The following is a 26,324-nucleotide window of genomic DNA, read 5'->3' as shown; positions in this document are numbered from 1 at the left end:
TGGCAAGACCACAGCAGGGCTGGGCAACCACTCAGTTCTTGGAGTATGTTTATGACAAAAAAATAATCCACCAACGGGTTTTCACCCCTCTCCTTAACAGAATATTGCAGTTTTACAAAGGTCAGCTACTCCCTCACAATCCCATGTCTTGTCTGAGGTTAAAAAAAAAGGGTGAGTCCATCTCCTCACCCTGTAACCCCGCTAGGGAAGAGCTGAAGAAGTGCCCTGTCAGAACGTTCGTCACTTGTTCACATGTACGAAAACTTGGCTAGGCAGAAATAAAGCCGAATATTTCCATCTTTCAAGACCTTCTGACAATGACTAAACTCAAGTCCTTGGTCCCCTCTGGGCATTTCTGATTATCTTCAGAAATATGACAAAATTCTCCTCAAGCAATCTCAAAAAATAATTTAAAAATGATTTTAATGGAAAAAAGTTAGAAAGGAAAGATTCCATACAGCACGTTAATACAAAAATATATTGCGGCTTCAGGGGTTAGGACTGTGAGAGGAGGTGCTCTTTTATCGTTTTCTTAAGAAATTTAGAGTGGCGTCTTCTCTCTCTCTCGCTGGTTTCCTTCTCAAGCAAACCAACCCTAGCTCAGGACTCCTTTCCAATAGATTTAAAGAGCGTATTTGGTTCTAAGGAGATCTTCATTCTTTCTTCCTGATGAAAGGAGAAAACCTTGGCAGCCCTGCTGAAGAGCAATGGGGGGAGCCGGGTGGACGCTCTGGTGGGCACTAAACAAGGCCCTTGAGATGTCCGTTCCCTCCGCTCAAGGTCCCGGGCTAGGTGTCCCTCCTCAGTCCCAGGGAGCCTGGGCTGGCTGGCTCCGCTGGGCTGGTCAGAGCCTGAGGGAAGCCGACCAGAACCCCGCACCGTCCCCAGCTGCCTTCAGGGCGCCTCCTGCTGGCAGTAGTGGGGATACCTCGTCCCAAAGGCAGAGAGAAAGTTCTGCCTCCAAGTTCCCAAAGCTGGGGGAGGCATTTTACACCAAGCGAACAGAATAGCTGACACGCTCTCAGCCTCTTCCTTAGGCTCTTCCCACCACTGTGTCAGGACAGACACACACACACCCTACATTTTTTACCTGATGTCTTCACAAAGGGATTCATGCACTTATGAAATAATTAAAATGAGTTAGGCAATAGAATGGTCCCTAGATTTTTTTTAAGTGTTTAACAGACACGGGTGATTGGAAATGTCTGGACATGAACACACACACTCACACACTCTAATTTGGAATTATGCAAAACTATGTCATTATTCACCACAACCTGAAGCAAAGCTACGGCAATGGAATAACAAAGACCGTGTCTGTACAAGTGTGAGGCTCCCGAAATAAGCTCCCATTTGGACGAGAGTGACACACATGGCCTGACTCTTTAAGGTCCATTTAGAGGAAATGGCCTGGCATGTTTTACATTTGCTGAGCTATTTAGCTGCTTGGTTTGACAAGATTTTTGAAAGGGGTGAAAATTAATTATAATTGCAGTATTGCTACAATAATTTGGTTGGCTAATTGCATTTCAGTGCAAAAACAGGCAAGGAGGAATTTCCTCCCTGGGTTATTTTCTGATATGGCAGCATTCATTTTAAGAGTAATGAGATTTTTAAAAAGTCAAACCTTAAATATCATGGCTTCAGCAATCTGTCCTGCTTAAAGTTTAATGCAAAATGAGATCGCACCTCCGTGAGAGCGGTTACACGTGAACACGGATCCAGTTTGCTCCGAGGCTTGAGATGATTAAAATCTCTCTCCCCCCGGAAACCTACTCAAAGGATCTCTTTGACATCATTTGGGGATGACTTCACTCTGGTGGCACCAACCTTCATGCTTTTGTAGTGAGGGAGGCACTGGTGGGGGTGGGTGGGAAGTTGTGAAAGTCTCTCAACAAGGTATATGTGTGTTGATGGAAGAGGCAGGACAAGTTTCAGAGGACTGAGCAAAAAAACCAGCTCATCTAGGTTGTTGGGGGGCTTTCTGCCTCTCACCGTTTTCACAGGGTAGTTCTGAGTACATAAACTAGCCATGGCCTTTTGAAGGGACTTAGCTAACTCCAGACCAGCCACAAATACTTGCAATGAACAAACTTGGAGGGGCAGAGTCATTGATCACGTTAGAATCTTGGACGACCCCATCCCAAGGCCCGATTTAGGGTAGTACCGTCAGGTGCCCAAAGCAAGCCACACTAAGCCCCTCCACAACCTGATGACCCAAACTCAGTTTGTGGGCAGGTTTAGGACATTGTCCTCCTTCCTGTCTCTGTCTTGCTTTCAGTCCAGCCACCGTTTGTGTGTCTAAAAAAGGATTTTGCTAGGAATTTTTTTTTTCTCTTCTCATCAAAGTGGGTCGTCCTCCTCTAAGTTCTAACTGATTTATAGAAGATCAATATGCAAATCTAGCCTGGCTGGCCCCAAGGGTGTACATCTGTCCTGCGCAAGAGCACCTGGTTGAGGGGGAAGGGGAGGAAATCCCCCCCTTCTCTCGTCATCGCCTGAGACCACCCCCCACTGCCCCCTGCATCCCAGAGCAAGGTGTGCTTTTTCTAATTTGCACTTGGGCCCAGGGAGGCCCTGAGTTTTCCTTGATCCTCACCCTCCCAGAGATTGCGGAATCTAGTCTTCATCTCCTCACCTCCAACCAGACACTGTAGATGTTTTTAATGGAGAGGATATACCCACGGCAAAGGTGAATGCATTTTGTAAATATGTTTCCTCTTCAGCGAGGGAGGACGAATAAAAGAGAGAGGGAAAGAGAGAAAGGAGAAGGATAAAAAGAAGAATGGAGATGAGGTTGCCCTCTGCCTCATAAATCGGGGACTCATCATCGTCCTTCCTTGGACACAGCTGCAAAGGGGTAAAAAATCAATTTTTTTCCTATTACTCCACGGTGAGGAAGGAAAACCTATTTGTAAGTGGAATTAAATCCAATGATAGCATGTCTGTGTATTTGTCGAGAGCTAGAAAAATCAGCCAGCGGTACAACTACATAATCCAGCAACGTAACGAGAAATCAACACTCTCTCATTTCAAAGCTTATCTGAGACATTTTTCTTCTTTTTTAAAGAAACACCCATGGCTAAATGTCAGTAAGACTCTTCAGCGCTCCAACACGTCAACACCCCAGTGAGGACTCTGAAAGGGAGGGAACTCCAAAGCCCCATCTGGGAGGAACATACTTCTAAATTTTTGCCTTTGCTGCTTGTGCATCTCAGTCAGTCAATAATGACTGGATATGAACTAGAACGTTCTAGAAGATAGTTTCTTCCCCATGTTGCAATCTGTGGTGCTGTGGAAGAAATTCCCCATATCTGTGTAGGCTAGATCTAGTCCACAGAGACCCTAACCCGCCCACTGAGTACTAAATCAGCAGGCTGCTGCTGGGAGGGTCTTGAAACTTCATTAGCAGGCTGCCCTCTAGTGGGACAACACAGTACTTCAATTAACTCGGAATAGAAAAGATTTTTTTTTTGTTCTCTTTCAGAGAGCAAAAGAATTCAAGTTTACCAGATAGTGCAAGGTGAGGAGGCATGTTTCCTCAGAAGACAGCTTCCAGAGCTGAATTAAGCAAGGCTCACAATGACAGGTCCCCTGGGGCAGAGTTAAAAACGTTTAAAACAGGTGGTGCTATGGTGGAGTTCCCATAGAGACAAAGGTCTTTCTTCTCACGTCCGTGGAACCCTCCAGGGTTCTCCTTGGGCAGTAGCATTGGGGTCCCTGATCTCTCGTCATAAAGACAGGACCCCTACTCACAGCAACCAACCTACCAGGAATGCTAAAATAATAGGCTTTTCCATTAATTTTTGGCAAACCATTAACACAGAGGAGCCTTTCGAAAGGGCCATGTAGAATTTTTTAGAAGGCAGAGATGCACAAGTTTTAGAAAAGACCCAGGCTTTGTGGATGTTATTTTTCAGGAGAGAAGCCATTTTGTGATGGCAGCTGGATGTTGGTAAGGCAGAAGACGATCCCGAGACCTGCTGTCCGGACTTCGTTTCCATCTTTTGAGAAACCTTCAGAATTTGGCTTGCTTCAGTTTATCGATGTGGTAGCAGAGTTTCAGTGCAGGTCCCAGTTTCAGACCCAAGTATTTCATGATCATATCACTCTTCAGCAACAAGAGAGCATTGCCGTCAATCTCCTGGTGGGACAGGATCAGAAACAAGAAAATCCAGACGATGGTGAGATCGATCAGACAGTGGCTACGGTTAACACGGGGTCAGGGCATGAGGTAAGGGAATATGGGCTCACTCAGGCACACGTTCTCTTAGTCCCAAGGCAATATCTTCTTTTAAAAAAATAAATTAAAGCAAAAAGATACTATTTGTTCCTCTTCCCATACTCTCCCTGAAGTCATATGACACTGGATCTTACATATTCCTACTCCCCTGATTGAAGGAGCCAAACATAAACCCAGTTTTGTTCCCAATAGCCCCCATGTGATATGTACCTCCTTATCTGCTCTAGGGCTAAAGGAGCAAAAAGTTTGCAGTGGACTTAATGTTTTTGTCCCCCACCCAAATTCAAATGTTGAAATCCTAAACCCTGATGTGATGGTATTTGGAGGTGGGACTTTGGAAGGCAATGAGGTCATAATGGTGGAGCCCTCAGGAATAGGATTAGTGTTCTTCTACAGCAAGATGGCAGTCTGCAACTCGGAAGGGGGCTTCTCACCCTGACCTTGGACTTGCAGCCTCCTGAGGTGAGGAATACATTGCTCTTGTTCCTAAGCCAGCTGGTCTGTGGCATTTTGTTACAGCAGCCGGAACAGACTAAGACAAAGTGTCATCCATCAGTTAGACCCAGAAACTAGCAGTTACCCCTCCATTTCAGGTGCTGGTATGAGGCCCTGGTATTCCGTCCATCACCCTAATCTCTTGCTTCTTTCCTTGGTAGTTAAGTCCACCGACCTTGAGCTGATTACCAAATTGCTAATTACACTTGATGAGGGATTTCAGGGATTTCAGGTGTTTGGCCTTGTTAACAATACCAGGGGGCATACAAGTAAATAATGCATCTGCTTCATTTCGGGGGTTTAGCACAAAGAACTACTAAGGGGATGCCAATCCCTTGAGGTCGTGGTATTGTTCTCATTTGTCTCTGAAAATGGTAACCCTCCAGAATGCTTGTAGAATTCATGAACCTAGTAAGGCTCGGTTTCCTCGCTCAGCTACATTGTTATTTTCAGGTTACAAGAGACAAAGAGAGTTTGGGTGCTGAGGCTGGGGAAAGAGGCAGTTACAGGAGTCATACAACTGAGGACCCCCCGCCCTTCTGGTGCATCCAGCCGGCCAGCCAGAAGCATCCACTCCAGATCACTCACTCTCTGTCGCTGGCAAAATGGCAAAGTGGACAAATTCTCATCGGTGGGCCTAATCTTCTCTCTCACCCCATCTCCTGGCCTTCCACCATGCCCTACAACTCTGGAAGAGAGCCAGACCCCTGCCACTCAGATCCCGCTCAACATAACCCACTCTGGGATCCTTGCTCTCAAGGCCTGGCTGTCCCTCAAATACATCCCTCATGAAATGTGAGTGTCGGGTGAGAGGAGTCTCCCCAGATCTGAGAATACGGTTTCTATGACGGAATCACCAAATAAAAGTGAGAGACAGGAGGAGAATATCATGGTAACTGGGCTTGGCCAGAAATGACGCTCCCTCTCCTCCCCACCCAAGACGTCTACAGCCTGCCCCCTGAACCTGGGAGGATGTTAGGTTACCTAGCAAAAGGGAATTAGGGTTGCTAAAGAGCTGGCTTGAAAAATAGGGGGAATATCCTGGATTGCTGGGTGGGAGAGCCAGTTGTGATCACCAGGACCCCTAAAAGTGGAAGAAGAAATCAGAAGAGAGCACGGGAGTTGGCCGCCGGGGAAGGACTCGCCTGATGCTGCTGCATTTGAGGACGAGGGCCGAGCCATCCAGATGCTGGAAAAGGCAGGGAAGCGAATTCTCCCTAGAGTTTCCAGAAAGGAACTGTCAGCCCTGCAGACGCCTTGACCTCAGCCCACTGAGAGCCGGGTCAGACTTGTGACCCTCTGAACTGGAAGATTCTGTGTTGTTCTAAGCTAGATGTTTGCAGTACCTGGGGATAGCAGCAATAGAGGGCTGAAATCGGGAGCATATTAAGACGGCTGATGCAGCAGTAATTATTACCTGTCCCCTCCCCCCAATTTACCATCTTTATATATTTCAGACTCTCCTAGTTTTAAGAGTCCGTGCCAGCTAAAGGCTAACTACAAGTGGGGCACCGTGCTCAAGCCCTGGACGTGCATTTTCTCATCGAATCCTCCCAGTGGCTCAAGAATCGGCGCTATCCCGGTCCCCGGGCACACTGTAGGTGCTATAAATGTTTGTTGAATGCACAGACAGACGGATGGATGGGCAGGAAAACAGGCATACTTAATAAAGGCCAAAAGGAGGGAACAGATGGGACAAATCTCCCTTCTTAAAAACAAAACTAAGTGGTTGTTCTGCTCGGAGAAGCCTGGGGCTCCATCTGGCCTCCCTCTGAGCAGAGCCCGGGCGCTGGGTTTAGCCCACCCGCTCCTGCAGCCCTGGCTCCCTAACCCTCCCCCTTCCTTTATCCCTCCCCCAGCCCTCCTGCCCCCTCTGGGGCCAGTCCCCCACCACACCCCCCTCCAACCCTGCCAGCGCCTACGTGCTTTCTGAAGAGCTCCACGTGTGGACCCAGAGCCTGCGGGTCAGCGTCTTTCACGAACCAGACCACATCCTCCACAGTCCAGGTGGAAGGGTTCCTGCTCCGTGGCCGCCTGGAGTCTGGCCCGTCGGGGGAAGGGCTCGAGGCTGGATGGGTGGACAGAGAAGAGCATGAGACAAGGGGATGAGGGCCTCCCTGCCTCCCTGGGTGGCCTGCCCACGCCCCCCACCCCATCCTGGCCCGAGTGACCTTCTGCAACAGAGAAAGGCTGGGCGCGGCTCGTGGGGAGCCTGGAACACCGGGAGGCCGCTTCTAGAAGCAAAGGCTCCATCCGGGCAAAAGCCCTCTGTCCTCCCAGGGAGTAACATGCTAGAAAATCGATCTCCTTCAGCAGGCTGAGATTCTGAGCCACGTTCGAGTTTTAAGAACCCCTCCTGCTCAGCCCTATCTCAGGGAGCCCTGGACCTCCTGCAGCTGGGTCCCTTGGTGACCAGAGAAAGCTTGCCAAGATCAACATCCCACTGGGCCCTACAGTGCTGGGGGCCCCAAATGAATGCTGATCCCCTCTGCCTCCACTGGGAACACCGAGACAATAGAGACATGGCTGAACTGAGGTGCATTTGGGTGCCTGTTCGGGGTCTCTGCCACCAAAGCTTGGACCCCCATCTGTGAGGGCCATGAGCAGAAAGGAGACGTGGTCTTACCACTCCGGGCGTGCCTTCACAGCCCCCTGCTCTTCAGAGCGCTTGCTCCGATCTACCCCACCAGCTGGGGGAACCTCTCGACAGCACAGGACCTACTCCTGTGCCTGATACGTAGCTGGTCCTCGATAAATGATGACTGCGTGAGCTGCACCAACGGGACAGTGCATCTCCCGGACGGCAGGTTAAAAGGTGCGGTTTGAGTGGAGTGGAGTGAATCAGATGCCGGGCACTATTTAGGGATTGACTTTTTCTGGTATGTCCCAGACTAACTCATCCTCCTTCCTCTGCACCAGCTTCTCCTCCAGCCCCTCAGGTTTCTGGAACCATAGTGACGTCTCTACTGCTACCTCTATCTCTAGCATCCCTAAGTCAGTCCCCACAGCGAATTATTCTAAAGCTCTTAGAAGGATGCCTCTCACCCCAGATCCTCCCTTGTATCCTGCTTCCCCTGGCTGGGAAACTCTTACCAACCTCCTGCAACCGTTTCCCATGGGCATCCTTGCCCTGGGATCTCTTTCTTCTAGAGCACACCCGTATACTGCCTCAATGCTTCCCCCAGACCCGGCTCTCTCTGTGCCCCTTATGAATGTCCCTTGCCTATGCGCTGACTCCAGAGTGCACACTCTAGCTCAAGGTCAAGGACTCTCTTTGGTCTTAATAATTTCTTTCCTTCTGAGACGGAGGGGAAGAGCTTTGGTGCCAGAGAGACCTAGAGACAAATGCTGGAGCACCCATTGCTAGCAATTTGACCATGACTCAGCTCATTAACTGTAAAGTGGCAACTGTCCTCCAGGAAGGGCAAGTGTCAGGACTGGAATGGGATCAGGCATGGTCCTAGAGCTCTTGTGCATCACGTGCTCCCCAAAGAGAAGGAGGCGCCCGGTGTGCCTCCGCCACCCTCATGCACCCTCCCATCCGGGCACGCCCACCACGTGTCTCCCCAGCTTCCCTTCTCCATCTTCAGCTGGTGCTTTTTGCTTCCCTCTAGAAGCATTTACACTCCCGCCTTTCCACGGACGTTCCACCAGCCATCAAAACCCAGGCAGACCCTTCCCAGGCAGCATGTCTGTGTCCTGCCATCTGGATGTGCCCTTCCTCTGCTTCTAACCCCCACACCTTTGTTCTAAGATGCTTTCCACAATTGCCTTATACTGCAAGTATGCATGTCTGTAACCTCCAGTTAGGTTCAAGTTTCTTGAGGATGATCATTTTCATCATTTCATCCAACCCCACCCATACCCCATTCATTCCAGAAACATCTACTGAGCGTCTCTTCTCTGCCATGTCCGCGGCCGAGTGTTTGGTGAAAAACAGGATCCTCTCATTACAGGGTTTATAATCACTGACTCCTCCCCAATTCTAGGTAAATGTGCTTGTAAATAAGGGCTCGATATAGTTTGTGGAAACAGGATAAATAACTCATTCAAAAGCCTTGAGCAGGTAATTCTTAATCCTATTTTCAGGCCAGAAGAAGGCAGAAGCTCTGAACAATGAAGCGGTTTCCCTACAGAATAATTTCACGTCCAGACACCTCGGCTTCTATTTCCCTCCTCCAGTCCCAGGGTGCGGTGGTTCCCTGCTGTCTCTTTCTTGCTCCTCTTTCTAGTGCGCTCGAGAAGGGCTCGGTTCTCCATCAGTGCTGAGCGAAGTACAGCATCATCACATTTCCAAGTCTGCCCTAAAATCATAATGGTTTGCTCCAGGATTGGATTTACTTTGGGATTTCCCCTGCCTTTTCCTTGCTGGACCTGGAAGGGTCCCCTAAGGTGGGTTGGCACGGGGCATTTTGCGGGAAACTGTTAAGGCACCCTGGGGCCATCTGAATGCTGATGCATGCTTATTAGAGTTGATTTCACTGCACTTAAAGACATCTGCACGCAACATGGAGACGAGGAATCACGGAAATCATGGAAATCGCATTCGCCTCGGAATCCGCCCCATTGGAGCTTCGGCGTTAATTGCGGTGATAATAGATGTTCTGATTACAAAGGCTGGAAGTCTTTTGGTGCCAAGAATAATTTTAGAGTGATCAGAGCAGAGGTCAAATGGAGTTTCCTGTACCTGATAGGAAAAGGGAGAACCCCAGACCCATTCAGGGCATGGTCCTGGGGAGCCTAAGCTCCTCCAGCAAGGTCAGGGCACTCCTTTGCCAGGGGCCCCGCTGGGGGGGGGGGGATGCTGAGCAAGGTGGGGGAGGGGGGCTTGTCTTTACTGAGGAGGCTCTCCAGGTGCTGGTGGGGAGGGAGCAGACCAGTTGGAAAGTGGCTCCGCTCCTGGTGCCCGGTGTTTGCTGTGGGCGTTTTTCACTTTTCCAGGATGGAATGGCAGCAGCCAGGCCTGGCCTGGGAGCCTGGCCGAGGGGGCCTCTTAGTCACACAAGACCGAGAGCAGCAGGAAGCCTGTCGCACCTCTGGAGTTGCTCAAGATCCAAAGCACGTAAGGTCACTGTAGAAGGAAGAGAAATGGAACTTTCCAGCGGCAGCTTTGGAAAGCCTTTGCAGTGGTGTGCGCTCACAAAGATAATAAATACCTAGCCCCCCGCCCCCCCCAGTGGATGTGAAGGTGTCAGGAAGACAGATGGGTCCGGCCTGACACAGCCAGGCCAGGCGGAGGAGACTGGACAGCAGTGAAAAGAATGTGAAAAAAATCTCACTCCTAAAGGCCCAGGGCATGCAGAGTGCTCACCAAAGGCCTTTCTGGGAAGGCAGCATCCTCCAGCTTGGGGCACTCTGTGTGTGTTATGTGCCTTCCCTGGAGCTGCTGGAGACAGTGAAGAGGGAAACCCAGTTGTGACTGGGTGTATCATTAAAGATGGCGGCGGTTGTTTCCAAAGTTGTTCCCATGTGCACCAGGGACAGAATGCCCGTGCGTCAGTGCTTAGAGCAACCCCAGGCATTGTCACAGCCCAGGTCCTCGCACTGCTGCCTGTTGAGTCTCTGTGTCTCACACATGCCCACAACCACATACATAATCCTTTTGCTCATTCATCATTCAAAGAAAACTTCTTCCCCCAGGATGAAGGAGCCCTTGCCAAGCCTTCGCTCGCTTCAGCCCCTTCCCATAGAGTGTGGGCCCCACTTTCCTTTTTCTGACTGGGTGGTCAGTCTCTCTGTCCATCACCCAACACCTCACCCCCGATGAAGCAAACTCTATTCCACAGGAAGCATTTGGGTAGTAATAACAATGTCATATTTACCTCCTTTCTTGATTCTGAAGCTTGGATTAATTGTGGTTGGGAATTCTAGAACATGGCCTATTTAATGCAAAAGTTAGGAAGCTTTTGTTATCTGAAAACCTTATAGCTCTTGGTGCTTATATCTAGGATGAGAGACGGGGAAGAGCTTTTAAATCTTTACTCAAGTATCAGGAAAAAGCAGGGAGATGTGAATACGTCCCCTCAGAGCTCACTGGCAGAGGCCATAGGCAGCAGGAGGCCAGGGTGAGTCCTCATGGGAGACAGAAGGCTGAGAAGTTTGTCATGTCATCCATGCCTACCCTCCTGCCTGCAGCCCCAAGCAGTTTCTGGCTTCTGTGTTTTAAACCATTTTGATTAGCACCACAGGGGAAAATCCATTTTTAGGTCCCTTCTAGGGCTTATGACTTGGGTCAAACCCTCCTGAAGAGGTACGGTTTCTTACCACCAACTATTTACACCTGGGATGCAATTCCAGAGCAAAAATGGAGCAGTTCCTTGGACAGAGGGAAAACTTACTAAGCCTGCAGAGGGCCCACAACAAGGACCCCGCCTGATAGGTGACAAATGGGCAAGGAGGCCAATGACTCAATTCAGCATGGCTTACCTCTGTGGGTTCCAAATGTGTTTAACTGTGCAAACTTGGTTCAAGCAAAGTGTATGTAAAACCCCACTCTGCAAATGTGAAGAGGCCCTGGTTGGGGAGGTGGGGGAGGAGTGCTGGAATCCTCTCTGTTCCCATCCCCCGCTCCCTAGCCCCTAAAGCCTCAGAGAGACTCCCTGAAGCCCACTGAACACAGTTTGAACATCCCTGGGGTAATTTTGAAAGATGCAGGCTTTGGAGCCAGTTAAAGTAAAATCCTGGCTTAACACTTGAATCTTATCATGAACTTCACTTTCTTTATCTGTACTGTATATAATCATACCCACTATAATAATATACACATACTATAATAATAAATTGTAAATATAACGTATAGGAAGGCATAAATAATGTATGGAAAGTGTCTGGCTCATAGTAGGTGCTCAATAAATAGCTATTTAGTAAATGCCTCAACCAAGTAGTCCCCTTTTCTGGGGCTGTGGAGGACTGAGAGATGAGCGAGGGACCTCACAAAGCTGAGGGTCTGGTTCCTACTATGGGACAAGAAGGAGAACGTGCTAGAGATAAGGGAACAAAGTGCTACAGAAGGAAATCGATGGAATGAACATTTTAAATTGGGAGGTGTGGTTGAGACTGCCGATTATCTCCCCAATATCTTTTTTCTACTTCTCGTAATAGAATCCTCAATTTCCAGCTGGGATCATGTTGCTTAGAATAAAACCATATTTCCCAGTTTCCCTTGCAGCTGGTGGTCACGTGACTATGTTCTGGCCAATGAGATGTAAGCAGAGTGGAACCCTGTTTCAGAGAGGTGGGCACTGCCCTCCATCCCTTTATTCTCCCCACCCCCTTCCTCCACCTTGATGCTGGAACGAGCATAGCTGGCTGGCTTTCTAGTATCTGTGGTTCCATTTAACATACTGGTTGAAGGAATCTTCGGGGCATTCGAGAGTTAGTGTACCTACAAAGGGTGAATACTTTTATTTTTCTTCAGTGTAACACAGAGGCTCAACAATGGACTTCAGCTGCTACAACCTGCAGCCACTTTACTCTGAGGAAGCTGTGATTTTTGAATATCCCACAGCCCGGAGGGGTCCTGCTAATTATGAACCACTCTGATTTGCTGAGTATCAAAGTTCTCACTAATATTTCTAAGTTGTTTAAGAGACAGCCAGTATTCAGGATAGAGTTAGTGATTTGCTTGGAGTGGAAAGTAGCAGGTGGACTCCATCTCTCTGATTTTACCTGAGCCCTGAGTGAGTGGGGCTTTCTCAGGGAGCAACCCGAGCTCCAACAGAAAGGGCTCTCTCTCAGAGCTGGTTCCTGGGGAGGGTCTGGGCCTCTCCTCAAGGAAGACTCCTCAGATAGCTAACCAGGGTGTCATTCCGGAGAACAAAGGGCTGAGGTAGGGATGAATATGAAAGACAAGAGGGTTGTTGAAGCTGGGATGGGAGGGAAACTACCTTGAACTCCTTTTCAGGGGGTCCAAGATTCCCTTCATCTGGGGGTACCAGATAGACCGGAATGGAGCAGACAATTATTCAGCTAGTGACAGAAGTTCTCTTCATCGAAATCGTGCCTTCTTCTTACTGCTTGAATCCTACATGTAGGACCTAAGGCTTGATACTCAACCAACTTGAATGGAAGAGAGAGTAAATATCTCCTTTTGAAAAAGTGTTAACACTCTTAGGATTATGAGTCAATTCAATCGGGTGATGTCCTATGATCACTGCCCTGAGAAAATGGGAACTGGGTTGAGGAGAAGAGGTCGAGAGGAAGAGACACGTGAAGGGCAGAGGGACACTAAGACGAGGGTTTTGACAACCAGGGGCAAACCATGAGGGCACTGGCATCATGACAGGGGCACAGAGATAATGAATGTTTACTGAACTACTCTATACGGGATGTTACAAACTCCTGGGACAAGCCTAGGAAACAGCTGGGGCCTCTCCTTTACATTACAATGTTGATTTGTGCCGGATCTTGTTCTCTGCTCTTGCTCTTAAAAATCAGGTGGAAAGTGTCTCTCCTCTTTGGAAAATGGGCTCTGTCCATTCAAATCTTTTGCCTGGCTGATGGCCTGATGTGATAACGTTGGGAAGAGTAGTCTGCAGGACGCCTCTACATTTGCAAGAGCCCCCATGGCTGAGAGATTCTGCGCTCTGCCCCCAGAACTGCCTTTCCCTCCAGCATTTCCTGCACACCTTTCTATCCTCAGCCGGGAGAGGCTTGTGCGGGACAGGGGAGGTCCTGGAGAGGAGCACGTGGAGGATGTTGGACCATACAAAATAGCTCATCACTGTGGCTTCTCAGGGTTACTGGTAGAGAGAGCTGCGACTCAGAACAAAGATGTGGCTCGCCAGAGAAGACAGCCAACCCACTTGGAGGCTCCAGAAGGCAAGAAGGAGACTCCCTGACTCCTCCTCGGCCTGGGGCCTCCTCTCTTCGGCAGTTTTCAGGCGCAGAGCTGCTGGGCTGTGGTCTCTTGAGAGGTGTGCTCACGTGATCTGTGACTGCTAATGTTTATTGAGCTCTTACCATGTTTAGGTCTTGCACTAAATACACATATGAACTTAATTAATCCTCCCAACAAACCTATGAGGTAGATGCTATTGTTACCATTCCAATTTTACAGGTGAGGAAACTGAGGCACAGAGCAGTTCAGACTTGCAGAAGGTCGGGAAATGGTGGGTCCAGGATTCCCGCCCAGTGCATCTGGTTCCACAGTCCACGTGATTATCTGTTATGCTCTACAGCCTTTGTTCATTAATGCAATACTGAAGCTTGAAAATGATTTTTTTAAAAACCATAATCCATAATGGACACCAAGCTACCCCTAGAATGAGAGCCCTTTTGTGCACTGAATCCCAACAAGGGATCTTTAACGGATGAGACTGAAGCTCATTCTGTCTAATGAAACCATAGAGAGATTACAACCAGCACTGTAGAAATGTGTAACTCTGACTCTGCCCATGTATTTGTATCCTGCAAAGGTCACCCACTAAACAAGAGACGATGCTTTACTGACATCTCGTTCTTCTTTTTCCTGGCATAGCATTGATCTATACCTTTCAGATTCCCTTAGAGTTAAGTGTGGCAAAATGGCCAGTTCTTGCCCATGAAATATGAGCGGAAGTGACATGCATCGTTTCCGGGCTCCGGGAAGTGTGTGCCTTCCGTGCTCACTCTTTCCCTTTCTACTCACTGGGTGCTGGGGGCACGGAGACCACAGGGGATAGCTGGGCCACAAAATGGACAAAGCCCGAGTCCCTGAATTGGGGTGCATCTACCAACTGAGAGCACCCACCTTGGACTCTTGAACAATAAATGAATTTCTATTGCATTTGAACACTGTCCATTTTGGAGTCTATTTACTCCTACAGCCTAGCCTACTCTAACACACCACATTCTTTAAAAAAATACTGTGGTCAAAAGTTGAAGTTAGCTGCCTTTAAGAACAACAAAAACCCACGAAAGGGCTTCTGATTTCCCAGTGTTCCCGTGTTCAGACAGCATGGTTTCCCTCCCCTCCCCACCCCCATCCCCCTACATGCAGTGATCCCAGAGCAATGGCCGAGGAGGTTAAAACATGGGGAAGCCAGAACATGCATTACATTACCACATCTGTTTCCTTCGAGAGAGGTCCCGTTTCTCTTGGGGCTGGAGCCTGGGGGCCTCAGCCCAGGTGCCAAGGGGCCTCCAGAGGACATGGGGCTGGAACGGGGACCATTGGCAGTGGTGGCCAGGCCTCCCCCAAGATGGCCATCTCCAGAGTTCTGCCTCTTGCAGTACAGCGAGGAGGAGGTGGGGAAGGAGCCCCTGTGGCTAAAGGCGGAGGTGGAGGGGTCCACGCTGTAGCGGTTCATGCCTACAGGGTTCACCAGGCACTCCTCAGTGGTGGCTGTTTTTGCTAAGCAAGAAGGCAGGACAGAGAAGCAGAGATCAGAGAGCAAGCCAAGAGGCTACCTGACAGTCTTGGCAAACATTTCCCCTGCAGCACCAGTGCCACTATCTGTGGGGATGAGAGATGAGGAAGAATGGACCCCACATCATAATCCCAAATAGTTCACCTCTCAACAGATTGAGACACTTGCCTCACCAACAAAGCATATTATAGTAGGGATGAGAGATGTGCCCCTCTCTGTTCTGAGGAAAAAGTGATTATTTTGGCTATTGATGACTTGAAAGTAAAATTCAAAGGTCTTTCTCCTTTCATGGTGTTGCCCCTCCAGCAGTCTCTACCAGCTTGTCTGAATCTCCCTGCTCTCTTTTCTCTTTGCCCACCAACACTGCCCTCCTCACCCAGCCCGGGATGCTTGAGAGCTCAAACAGGAGTCACAATGTCCCTGAGTTAACAATCTGATCTGGGTGGTGACATAAGGGCAATGGTACTTCCTCCCCACCTTCAGTCTCAAAACACAGGAGGGTACTGCCCTTCCTCCAAAGCTAACAAACTGGGGAAACCAATGCTGATCTGGTCAGCCCTACGGTCCTCCATAAACGTAAAACCTCTGTGCTTTGAAAGATAGCATCAAAAAAGTGAAGAGATTACCCACAGAATGGGAGAAAATACTTATAAATCATATATCTCATCAGGGACTTGTTTCCAGAGTAACTCAATAAATGTCAATAAAAAAGACAACCTAATTTAAAGATGGACAAAGAACTTGATGAGACCTTTCTCCAAAGAAGATATACAAATGGCCATTAAACACACAAAAACATGTTCCCCAACATTAGTCATTGGGGAATGCAAATCAAAACCACAAAGAAGTAGAACTTCCTACTCACTAGGATGGTTATGATCAAAAGTCAGATAATAACAAGTGATGATGCCGTAGAGAGAGTGGAACTCTCATACACAGCTGGGGTGAATGTAAAATGGTGCAGTCTGTCTCTTCCGCAAATGGTTCAAACTAGAGTCACTCTACAACCCAGCAATTCCACTCCAAGGTATTTACCCGAGAGAAATAAAAACATACATCCACAGAAAAATTGGCACATGAATATTTACAGAAACACTATTCATAATAGCCCAAAGGTGGAACTAACCCATAAGGCGATCAACTGATGAATGGATCCCCCAAACGAGGCATATCTACACAATGGACTATTATTTGGGCATAAAAAGAAATGAATACTGATACTGCTACAGTGTGAATGAACCTTGAAATATTCTGCTAAGCGAAAGAATCCAATCACAAAAGGCCGCAGATGAAGTGATTCTACTTCTATGAAATGTCCGGGATAGGCAACTCTCTAGAGACCAAAAGTAGATTTGTGGTTGCTGAGGGCAGGGGAGGTGGCGGGGTTGGGGAGAGAGTGCTAGCTAAAGGGTATGGGCTTTTTGAGGTGTTGAAAGTGTTCTGCCATTGTGGCCGCACATTTCTGTGAATCTACTAAAAGCCACTATGTTGCATTCTTGTACCATCTATGAATTATACATCTCAATAAAGCTACTTAAACAATTCATTGCCAAAGTCTGGCATTAGGTGTGAACACATTCTCAAGAGTGTTGTTACGCAGGCAAGCCTGGCCACCACGACACAAGCCTCAGTGTACACACGCTCTGTGCTTTCTGCTTTGTGGCCAGTGGAGGGCTGCAAGATGTCTTTAGGAAGCTGGAACTCCACACCTTCATGTGGATGACCTCTACTGCATCTCTTCCGCCTGAATCAGAAGACAGCAGTAGGAAGATTCTAAAAAGGACCAGGCTACAGAGCTATATACGAGGCTGCCTCCTGAATGGAGTGAGGAAGAGGAAGAGAAACACTGAGCACCTACTATGGGCTAGCACCAATCCAAGCCAGTTAGCAGTAAAGCTGTCGTTATATTCCTTTTATTGGAATGTTCTCAGTCTCTGAGCTACTAATCCTTTCTGTGTCCCTAGTGGCAGGTGCCTTGGTATATGTGAGGAAGCTACTCGTAGTGTCTGCCATACAGAAGGCACTCAATAAATATTTATTGAGTAGACATTTGGGCCACTATTAGCAGTGAGGCAGCCATTACACAGAATACACATTACAATACAGATTCAAAGGTCTATATATAAATTCATCATGTGGATGCATGATAGACGATGATAAAAAAAGACTGAACTAAAACATTTATTCTGTTTATTAAATATTTTAAATATATCTAAATATATCTACATAGTTCTGATAGTGATAAGGTAGAGAACGCAAATAACTCTCCAATCTATATCCGTATTTTCCATTGGAAAATACAGATGCAGATGAAAGATTGTCCCCCTGTGATGACGTGCAGAAATGGGGAACAAGGGAATATGGACTTTATTGGTTGAAAAACTGCTGACGACCATGGGTGAGATCAAAGGTAATAAAAGCCAGCTTCTGGGCTAGGATCCAAATGAATTCATCAAAAAGTAAAACTGACTTGAGAGACCCTTAGGCAATAGCGCTCCAGCCGGCACAGGGTATACCAGTTATCCCGGAGACAGCGGGTGAACGACCATGGAGATCGCTCCGCAAACCCCCCACCACAGCTCTGCCTAGCCTGTAGCTCCCAGGCAGCCTGGCAGTGGGCAGTACATTCAGGTGCACACACGAGGGTGCTGTTCAGAATTGATGAGTCACATCTGCTCAAACCTGGTTAAAACAGCCTTTTCCTCACCTTTGTAAATAGGGGTGCTGACACTTACATCATAGCGAAGTGTGAAAATAACTGATACCAGGCAAGCCCTCATCATTCACCCCCAGGACTGAAAAGGGGCTGCACAGAGCAACAGGCCCAGCATTTCCGCAAGTGTTAGGTGTGTCCCACTGCGTCCCACTGGGACAGGGCATGATTTTAGTTGGGACTTTGGTATATTTGTTTCCTACGGCTATAGGAAAAAAACATAAACTTAGTGGCCTAAAACAGCAGAAATGCATTGTCTCATAATTCTGGAGGCTAGAGGTATGAAACCGAGATGTTGGCAGGGACGTGTTCTTTCTTTCTTCTTCTTCCTCTTTTTTTTTTTTTTTTTTAAGATTTATTTTTTATTTTGGAGAGAAGGGGAGTTGGGGGAGGAGCAGAGGGAGAAAGAAACTCAAGCAAATTCCATGCTGAGCGTGGAGCCTGATGTGGGACTCGATCTCATGACCCTGAGATCACGACTTGAGCTGAAACCAAGAGTGGGAGGCTTACTCACTGCACCACCCAGGTGCCCCAGAGCCATGTTCTTTCTTAAGGTCCGAGGGTAGTATCCCTACTTGTCCACCTAGTTGCTGGTGGTAGTCAACGGTCTTCCACTATAGATACATCCCTCCTATTCGCCTCCATTGTCACATGGCATCTTTCCTGTGTCTCTGTGTCTGTGTCCAAATGTCTTAGGAAGACCTCAGTCAATGGATTAGGGCCCATAATCCAGTATAACCTCATCTTGATTACATCTGCAAAAACCCTATTTCTTTCTTTCTTTTTTTTTTTTAATTTAGAGAGAGTGGTGGGAGGGGTGGGAACAGAGGGAGAGGGAGAGAGAAAATCTCAAGCAGGCTCCATATCTGGTGCAGAGCCAGAGACAAGGCTCTATCTCACGACACTGAGATCACGACCCGAGCAGAGATCAAGAGTCAGATGCTGAACTGACTAAGGCACCCAGGTGCCCCCAAAATCCTATTTCTAAAGAACATTCTATTCACAGGCACTGAAAGTTAGGATTTGAACCTGTATCTTTTTGGAAGACACAGCAACAGGTGAACATTGTTTTCTTACAGTCATGTATTTTAGTGTATAGCAATAAAATATAATTAGCCCATCAAACTATGATTTCACTGATACGGTATCATTGCTTAAAGTGACTAAGAGAGCTAAAGTTAAAGGAAATGAATCCGTTTAAAGGAATATCTTGAGTAAACACTTTTACAACTGTTGTATGGACATAGCAGAAAGTGTGAAAGGTGGTGTGTTAACAGTAGAACTGCGCTGAGTTTGTACCAAGCCCTCTTTTCGGGCTGGGTGGTAAATAAAGGAAAACAAATGAGCTTCTTACTTAAAAGCTTCCTGCAAGAAATTTTACAATCTCCCTCACAATTAGCTCATTGTACTGCAAATCTCATGGCCTAAAAGTTCCTCCTTACATCTTACCCCCATTCATCTTGCTTTCTTTGAAAAGATGACTACTGGATACATCACCTTTCTACTACTCAAAACCCCAAAGTCATCAACATATAGGGAGAGGAACTGTGGGTATGCGGAACTCTCAGTAACTAAGAATTTCATTGTGGGATGCATGGATTATTGGTTACCTAAAACCGCTCTTTAAAGCTGGTAAAAAGAAGGACCAGATCCTGTGGAGAGAATGACACTTTTGAGCGGTTTTGTGGCTGACTGGTGAGTGAACACCAGATGGGGCCAGCAGTCCTGGGATGGCCCCGCGCAGACCCAGCTCCAGCACAGAGACTTGTGGCCAACCAGGGAGCTGACAGGTTAAGATGTTCCCCAGTCCTTTTCTCCCTGGTTTCTTAGAAAATCCCTTCTCATCTGCAATGAGCTTGTCTCCCTGGCAAAGCAGAGATCTCTGTGGAGAACATCAACTCAGCAAAGAGGGATAAGGGAGAGGGGTCTCCTGTACTTTCTTCTGAACCTCCCTGCCTCTATCCAAGAGACAAAGGACACTGCTTGGAAAATCATTACATCTTTCCTCCAGGAAAAGGAATAATCTACTCTTGCCAGTCTTACACAGAAAGGCAAACACACCAATGGCGCCATCAAAGACATCTGCCGCATGTTCAGGGTTTCGGGTCTCGGGAACTTTCAGAAGAGCCCAGTGTTCCTTCTTCACCAACATGATCTGTGAACTGCGTTGTCCCCCCACTGCTGTATAGAAGGCCTGTCCATTACCGAAGCCAAAGAACACTCTGGAAGAGTTCAACCCCACTCAAGCCTCAAGGGATGGCCATTTGCTTCTGAGTTTAAGCTGTGTCTAAGCCTCGCTGTCCAGGAAACAAACCCGCGGACCAGGCGTGTGTGGGCACCTCCCACCTTCCTCACCCCTGCAGAGCCTCCCAGATCGCCCGCCCGATGCAGCCCCATTCCTGGAGGGTCAGGGAAGGGCACCTAGAAGGCAGAGAACGTCCAAAGAAAAGCAGGAGGAGATACAAGGGCAGGAAGAAGAAAGCCAAGAGCTGGAGAGATGAATCATTGGCTACCACATCAGAAACTAATGATGTACCATACCGTTGCTAACTGAGCATAATAATAACAATGATAATAAAAGAAAGTCCCAATTAGCAGGAGCAGCACAGAGAGGAAAAAGGGGCTCACGTGTATAAACGTGCAGACACTCCTGACGGACTTTTAGTTGAGGCTGGGGCTGACTCCTTGTCGTTTAGGACACAGCCCGAACTGCTGCTACTTAAGTGAACTTGCCTCTTTATTTTACCAAAAAAGTGAAGCCGGCACCTTACTTGGATTCTTTAACCAAACGAAGCCCCTGCAAAGCCACAATACCGCCATCTGCAAAATGAGTCTCAAATAATACCTATTCATGCAATAATAACCCCCAAATCCCAGAGTCTTAGAAATGATTCTTTTTCAGTACAAACAGTTCTTTCCACCAGCTCTCTCCCGCGCGCACACCCACCCACACGCCCCCTCCACTCCCGCCTTGTTTCCCCACATCAGTGGTAACTTCTCCATTGAAGCAGCACCTGCCGCACACTGTGAGCCCTTCCTATAATCATCGCCGCCCCCTTCCCCAGGGCTGGGAGCCACTGCCTTGCTCAGGAGCGACTGTGCAGGCCAGTGGCCACGCACCCCTGCCCAGGCTGGCACGAAAAGCCAACCCCTCCCTGCAGCAGGGCCTAGAGGGCTCCATGCGTGAGCAGCTTGGCTCGGCGGCTAGAAGAGAGGGCAGCTCCCCAGATCCCAGCTCCGATACCCAGATTCGAAAAGGAAGTGGCACCGTGGGCCCCACAGGCTGCTGCTGCCCCAAGAGCTGGGGAAGAACGATTGCCCTACAGCAGACCAGGCGCCCCCCCCCACCCCGCCCCCGGGGGTGCAGCCAGGGAGCTCTGGGCGGCAGAGAAAGAGCTGCCAGGAGAGAAGCGGAGGGCAGAAGAGGGAGGAGACCCTGGAAAACAATAGCAGGTCCCCAGAAGGGCTGCCCTTCCCCAGCTGAGGGGCCATTGTTTCCTACCTCGGGTGGGCCGGCAGGCTCCTCCGGGCCGGTGCTGCTGTGGGAGGCAGAGGCCCTGGGAGGACTTCTTGGTGGCAGAAATCAGCAGATTTCCTCTCAGCCCTCAAGGCTGCCTTTCACCGAGGCTCCGGTGGAGGTCTGAGGACTTTCTTTGCTCAGGCTCAGTCCCGCCCTTGTTCTTGCTCAGATAAGCTCATCACGTTTTCCCTCCGGGCCCTCGGTGGCCTCCTGTCCCAGCCTTCCCGGTTCAAAGGGCACCAGGCCACGCCACCTAGGAGGCTTAGCGTTTCATTCGCTTCAATTAAATTTTCCATTAACTTGGTCTCTGGCCAGTATAGATTTTTCCCTTTAAGATCGTCTCTAAGTTCAAATCACTCAGCCCTCAGAATCAACCTTATGACTCCCCTCTGGTCCATTTAAGTACATTTATTTATTCTCCCCTAATGAGACGCACAGAAACCAGCCATAATTTTCATGCCTGACACCTGCACTTCAACAGTCCTCTCAAATGTTTCTGGTGTGCCTAAGACTTTGTTCTAAGTCTGTGGGTTGATTTCCTCCTGTGGAAATTTTGCCCAAAGGCAGTTTTGCCCACAGTCAGCCATTCGGAATAATGAATGCCCTTCCCGTCTCAAGAGGAGAGCAGATTCCAGAATATTTTCCCTACCGTCTTGCAGCTTTGCCACACGTGCACCCCAAGTTCTTAGGGCAACTCCTAACAGGTGGGGGAGGGAGAACAGGTAGGGGGGGCACCCTCCATAGTCACCTTCTGTTTCCTCAACACCCTCACACTTTTTGGTCTTTCTAGAACTTTCGGGAAATTAAAAATGGTCCTCGATCAGGAAAAGGTTGGAGTCAGCGGAATACAGGACACCTTGTAAGTTTTGGTTCTGAATAGACATCCTGACTTTCAGGATGGCTCATGACACTTTCCAGTATTCCTAACGCTAGTAAAGCAAGCCGCTGCATTGTGGGACGCTCTGTGGAAGGGCCCTTATGGCAAGAAACCAGCAGCTCATGGGAAATCAGCAACCACAGGAATAAGCTGGGAAGCTGACCTTTTCCTGGTTGAGCTTTGAGATATGGCCTGGTGGGAGACCCAGAGCCAGAGGACCCCGTTAAGCTGCACCTGAACTCTTGATTCACGGAAACTGAGATAGTAAGTGTTATTCTACGCCACTAAGTTTTGGGGTAATTTGCCGCACACCAATAGATAATTAATACAGATGGGAAAAGGGCATTTGCTTCATTTCTCTTGACTCCGCATGTCAGTTTGGAAATTATAATGATTAATTCAGTCGCGGCTATGATGTACCTGCCTCGGAATGCTTGCTCAGTTCTCTGCCGGAAAGTTTATGGGATTTTTTTCAGCCAACGGTTTACTGCTTATGTATGAGACCAACACGCTACCCAGTAGTAGGAGAGAGATCATGAAGTTTATCTCAGAGGGTTATATCCGGGCTTAACTGGAACATTTGTTCATATAACTATAATTATTGAACATTTATCTCGTGCTTCCTAGTATCTACAGGACTCAAAAGAGAACATAAGGCTTGCAATGCAAAGAGGTTCAGTAAGTTACTGGACATTGAAAAAAATCGATTTTAAACTCCACAGAACTCAGGCCTTTTTTATGAGGTTCCATTTTTCCCCTTTAGCTCAATTTTTTTTTTAAGATTTTTTTTTTTAAGCGCTCTCGCACCCCATGTGGGGCTCGAACTTCCAACTCTGAGATCGAGAGTCACACACTCTACTGACCGAGCCAGCCAGAAGTTCCCAGTGCGGTTTTTTAAAATGTGTACAGACATTATTATCATTTAATGAATGATATAATTGGAAGCGCAATACATAAATTTTCCTAAATGAACTCATACTGATGCCCAGGGCCAGAGCTAAGATTAGGAGTCCTGCTCTGACAAACACTCCCCATCTTTTGCCGTGGGAGAGCTGGCCAGGCTTCCCCGGCACCTAGCTGTCTGAAAATATAGGAAGGCCTTTGTATTTACCGCAGACCTGTGGACACTCCTCTTTGAACCTTTCCATCAAAACTTTCTCAGAGGATTCTTAACACCTGAGCTTGGTACTGATGCTTTGTTCTCCTCCCAAAGGACCCCCTTTCCAACACTGAGCTTGAGAAGAGAACAGCTTGCTTTGCTCACGTGGGCCAGGGCGAACATAGCTCCAGTCACTGGCCTGCACTGGGAGATAAGCAGCTGCAAGGGAATCTGGTGTAACACAACTTCCTTTGTTTTTTTTTTGTTGTTGTTGTTGTTGTTGTTTGGTTGGTTGGTTGGTTTGCCTCCTTCGTTCCACATATTATTTAAAATAACAGGTTGAGGGGTGCCTGGGTGGCTAAGTCAGGTAAATTTCCAAATCTTGATTTCGGCTCAGGTCATGATCTCAGGGTCATGAGATCGAGTCCCGTGTCTGGCGCCAGGGTCAGTGGTGAGCCTGCTTGAGATTCTCTCTCTCTCTCTCTCTCTCTCTCTCTCTCTCTCTCCCTCTGCCCTAACCCCCCACTCACTCACTCATGTATTCTCTATCTCAAAATAAATGAATAAATCTTTAAAATAAAGTACCAGGTCAAACGATGTCTAATGTCTGGTGGAGCAGGCCACTCGTGTGGGTTTTGTGAAGATGACAGAGCTCTCCTGGTGTCTGGAGTGATGGGCTCTGCCCGTCCTGTGGATGTCCTCCAGCAAGGGTGTGCCCAGAGCCGGGAGACAAGGAGGAAACACTCCTTGGGGCCAAGATAGGAAACCCAGAAGGAGAAAAGGGAATTGATATACTTGGAGTACAGTTTCTGCCTGGATTTTGCTAAATGGCGATTGGGGTTTGTTTTGTTCTTTTCTATCTTTGTGGGATGAAGTGACCCCAGGTGTACCCCAAGCCATGTGTGAGCACCATTGTGTGCAGTCGGGCTTCTGAGCTGGGGGCACACGGGACGTACACCCTCCCTGGCAAGTGTGGGGTAATAGGACCCGACGGACACTGACTTGGGAGGAAAGCAAAGGGTCGGGGAAGAGAAGACCTGGGCTCAATCTCCTCTCCACTGTGGGCTTTCTCTGTGGCTCTGAATGAGTGGCCTTGACGTTGCAGGCCTCGGTGCATCCCAAATGGGAGAGCTCACTGATGTTTGCTGACTGACTAAAAGGCTGTTTCTATGTCATCTAACTCATGGCTCTTGATAAACTCTCTTTCCTTTTAGAAATAAACAATCTGTTGGAAAGATAGGTATTCTGTGTATAGTCTTTCTCTGTAGAGCTATTGTATTAGATGAATTTGTAGCTTAACAAGGAAGCTGATTTGATTTTTAAAACCTGGGTACATAGGTTCAACCATACTGGAGCACACTGGGAATGTCTGTTCCGCCGCTAGTTGCCCGATGCCTGGCTCAAAGACCACCAGCCAAGGCCAAAAACACCAAGCTTCAAGAACAAATGTCCTTCCTCATCTCCCACCCCTACCATCTGCGTATCGAGAAAGCTTCTCGAGAAAAAGTAAACAGTTTGTTCCCATCGTGTTAAAACTTCAAAAGGCAGGAAACCAATCACTAAACTAGATCTTGCAGAAGAGTTCAGCTATCACATCTGTGGTTTCCAGAGATCTCCTCTACTCTTGGTGAGCGGGCGATTTATTCCACTGTGTTGCATAGAATTCAACTCATAAATATTTGCCGCAGACTCGTTCCATCTCAGGCTCTGCCCCCCAATCTATCCAGCAGGGAGATGAGATCTGGACCCAGATGCTTGCAACATAAGACAAAATTAAGTGCCACGGAGGACGTGTAAACAAGGGTCTGGGACATCTTCTCAGGATTCAGGGAAGCCTAGAGGATGGCAGGGACCCTGCTGTGGAAGGTGGCCAGGCCCCACCGAGGACTTTGCCTGTCTGGTTCTTAGCTCTCTTTCACCCTTCTCAGCAGTGCAGCAAACCTCCTCTTTCTCACCTGGCTTTGTACCCCTGCCATCTTACCTGATCTCTCTGTCCCTCTCCTCTCCATGGGCATTGGTTCATCTTTGGTGGCAACACTTGTACGGTGTGTGTGTGGTCATTGTCCTAGTGCAAATAGACTTATTTTACTAAAAACCTGAAATAAATGATACATTTCCCTAGGTGACCGGAACTCCGCCAGCCCACGCTTTATCATTCCAAGCGTGGTCGCCGACTGGTGGCAACACCAGTCCACGGGCGCACCTGTCACATACGCAGACTCTCGGGCCCCAGGCCAGCCCCACCGAGGCTAGAATCTGCACTTTAACAAAACACCAGGTGGTTCCTGAGCACACCAAGTCTGGAAAACACTGGCGAACGTGTATTTATAATTGCGGGCTTTTCTTTTCAGGATTCAAAGGTGAGGTAAAATTTCCCTGTGATCATTTCTTTTGGCAGACGGCTTTTGACAGAACCACAAGTGCTATCGAATCCGCGTTTCTGTCTCCATTCTTCCAGAGCACCAGAAAGCTGCTCTACTTCCTAAAACACACACCATGTGTGACTGTCAGGTAATAGAATTAAGGGAAATGACCCAAGTTCCTGATTTCAAGCCAAGAACTTGAAACCTTCCAGACTGGATTCAGGCTGCCTAGTAGGTAGTCTGGTTTTTCCTCAGACACAGGAAAAAGATCACAGGAGAAAGTTTCTATTTGAACGCTCTGAGAAAGAGATGTGGAAGATGGCCTCTATCTCTTCCAATGGGAGCTGCTCTGTCTTGGTATCCTCTCTTTCACCTCTGGGGTGACATCTTGCTCCTACTTCTGTTTTGGGTTGCCGGCGTTCCCCCTCATGGCCCTAAAAAGTGGGCCTCTGCCCTTGTCACCAGTAATGGGGAGATCACTACCATTCAAGCATTCACTGAATGGTAGTGATCTCTAGAATAGTAGATCTCTACTTCAATGGCTTTGACTTTGCCAAGTTCCTTACGAATACAACCCCACCTGACCCCTAGGGCGCCGTCTGATAAGAGTTCCACCTGGCTCTTCAGTTGCCACATAGTCTAGCTGGGAAAGTATTACCCTAAAT

The 26,324-nt window shown here is 48.2% G+C and overlaps 1 protein-coding gene across 3 annotated transcripts in view; it reads right to left on the bottom strand.

The window, feature by feature from the left end:
* Window positions 1–2,932: 2,932 nt before the first annotated feature.
* The window catches only part of SCML4 (Scm polycomb group protein like 4), a 99,203-nt gene continuing 75,811 nt past the window's right edge, over window positions 2,933–26,324 (bottom strand). The window contains exons 1-4 of one of the 3 annotated variants that reach the window (XM_080805154.1): window positions 21,303–21,429; window positions 14,781–15,071; window positions 6,661–6,806; window positions 2,933–4,144 (exon numbers count right to left, since the gene is read on the bottom strand). In XM_080805154.1, coding sequence (XP_080661280.1) covers window positions 4,019–4,144; window positions 6,661–6,806; window positions 14,781–15,027 — 519 coding nt within the window. In that variant the 5' untranslated portion in view covers window positions 15,028–15,071; window positions 21,303–21,429 and the 3' untranslated portion in view covers window positions 2,933–4,018. Of the gene's footprint in view, window positions 4,145–6,660; window positions 6,807–14,780; window positions 15,072–21,302; window positions 21,430–26,324 lie in introns of those variants that run through there. The other 2 variants (XM_080805152.1, XM_080805153.1) reach the window with 2 other exon arrangements.

This window comes from Martes martes, assembly GCF_963455335.1.
Source record: "Martes martes genome assembly, chromosome: 6".
Taxonomy (NCBI): Eukaryota; Metazoa; Chordata; class Mammalia; order Carnivora; family Mustelidae; genus Martes; species Martes martes.
Note: the sequence above shows the minus strand (reverse complement) of the source record. Positions and strands in the feature narration are given on the sequence as shown.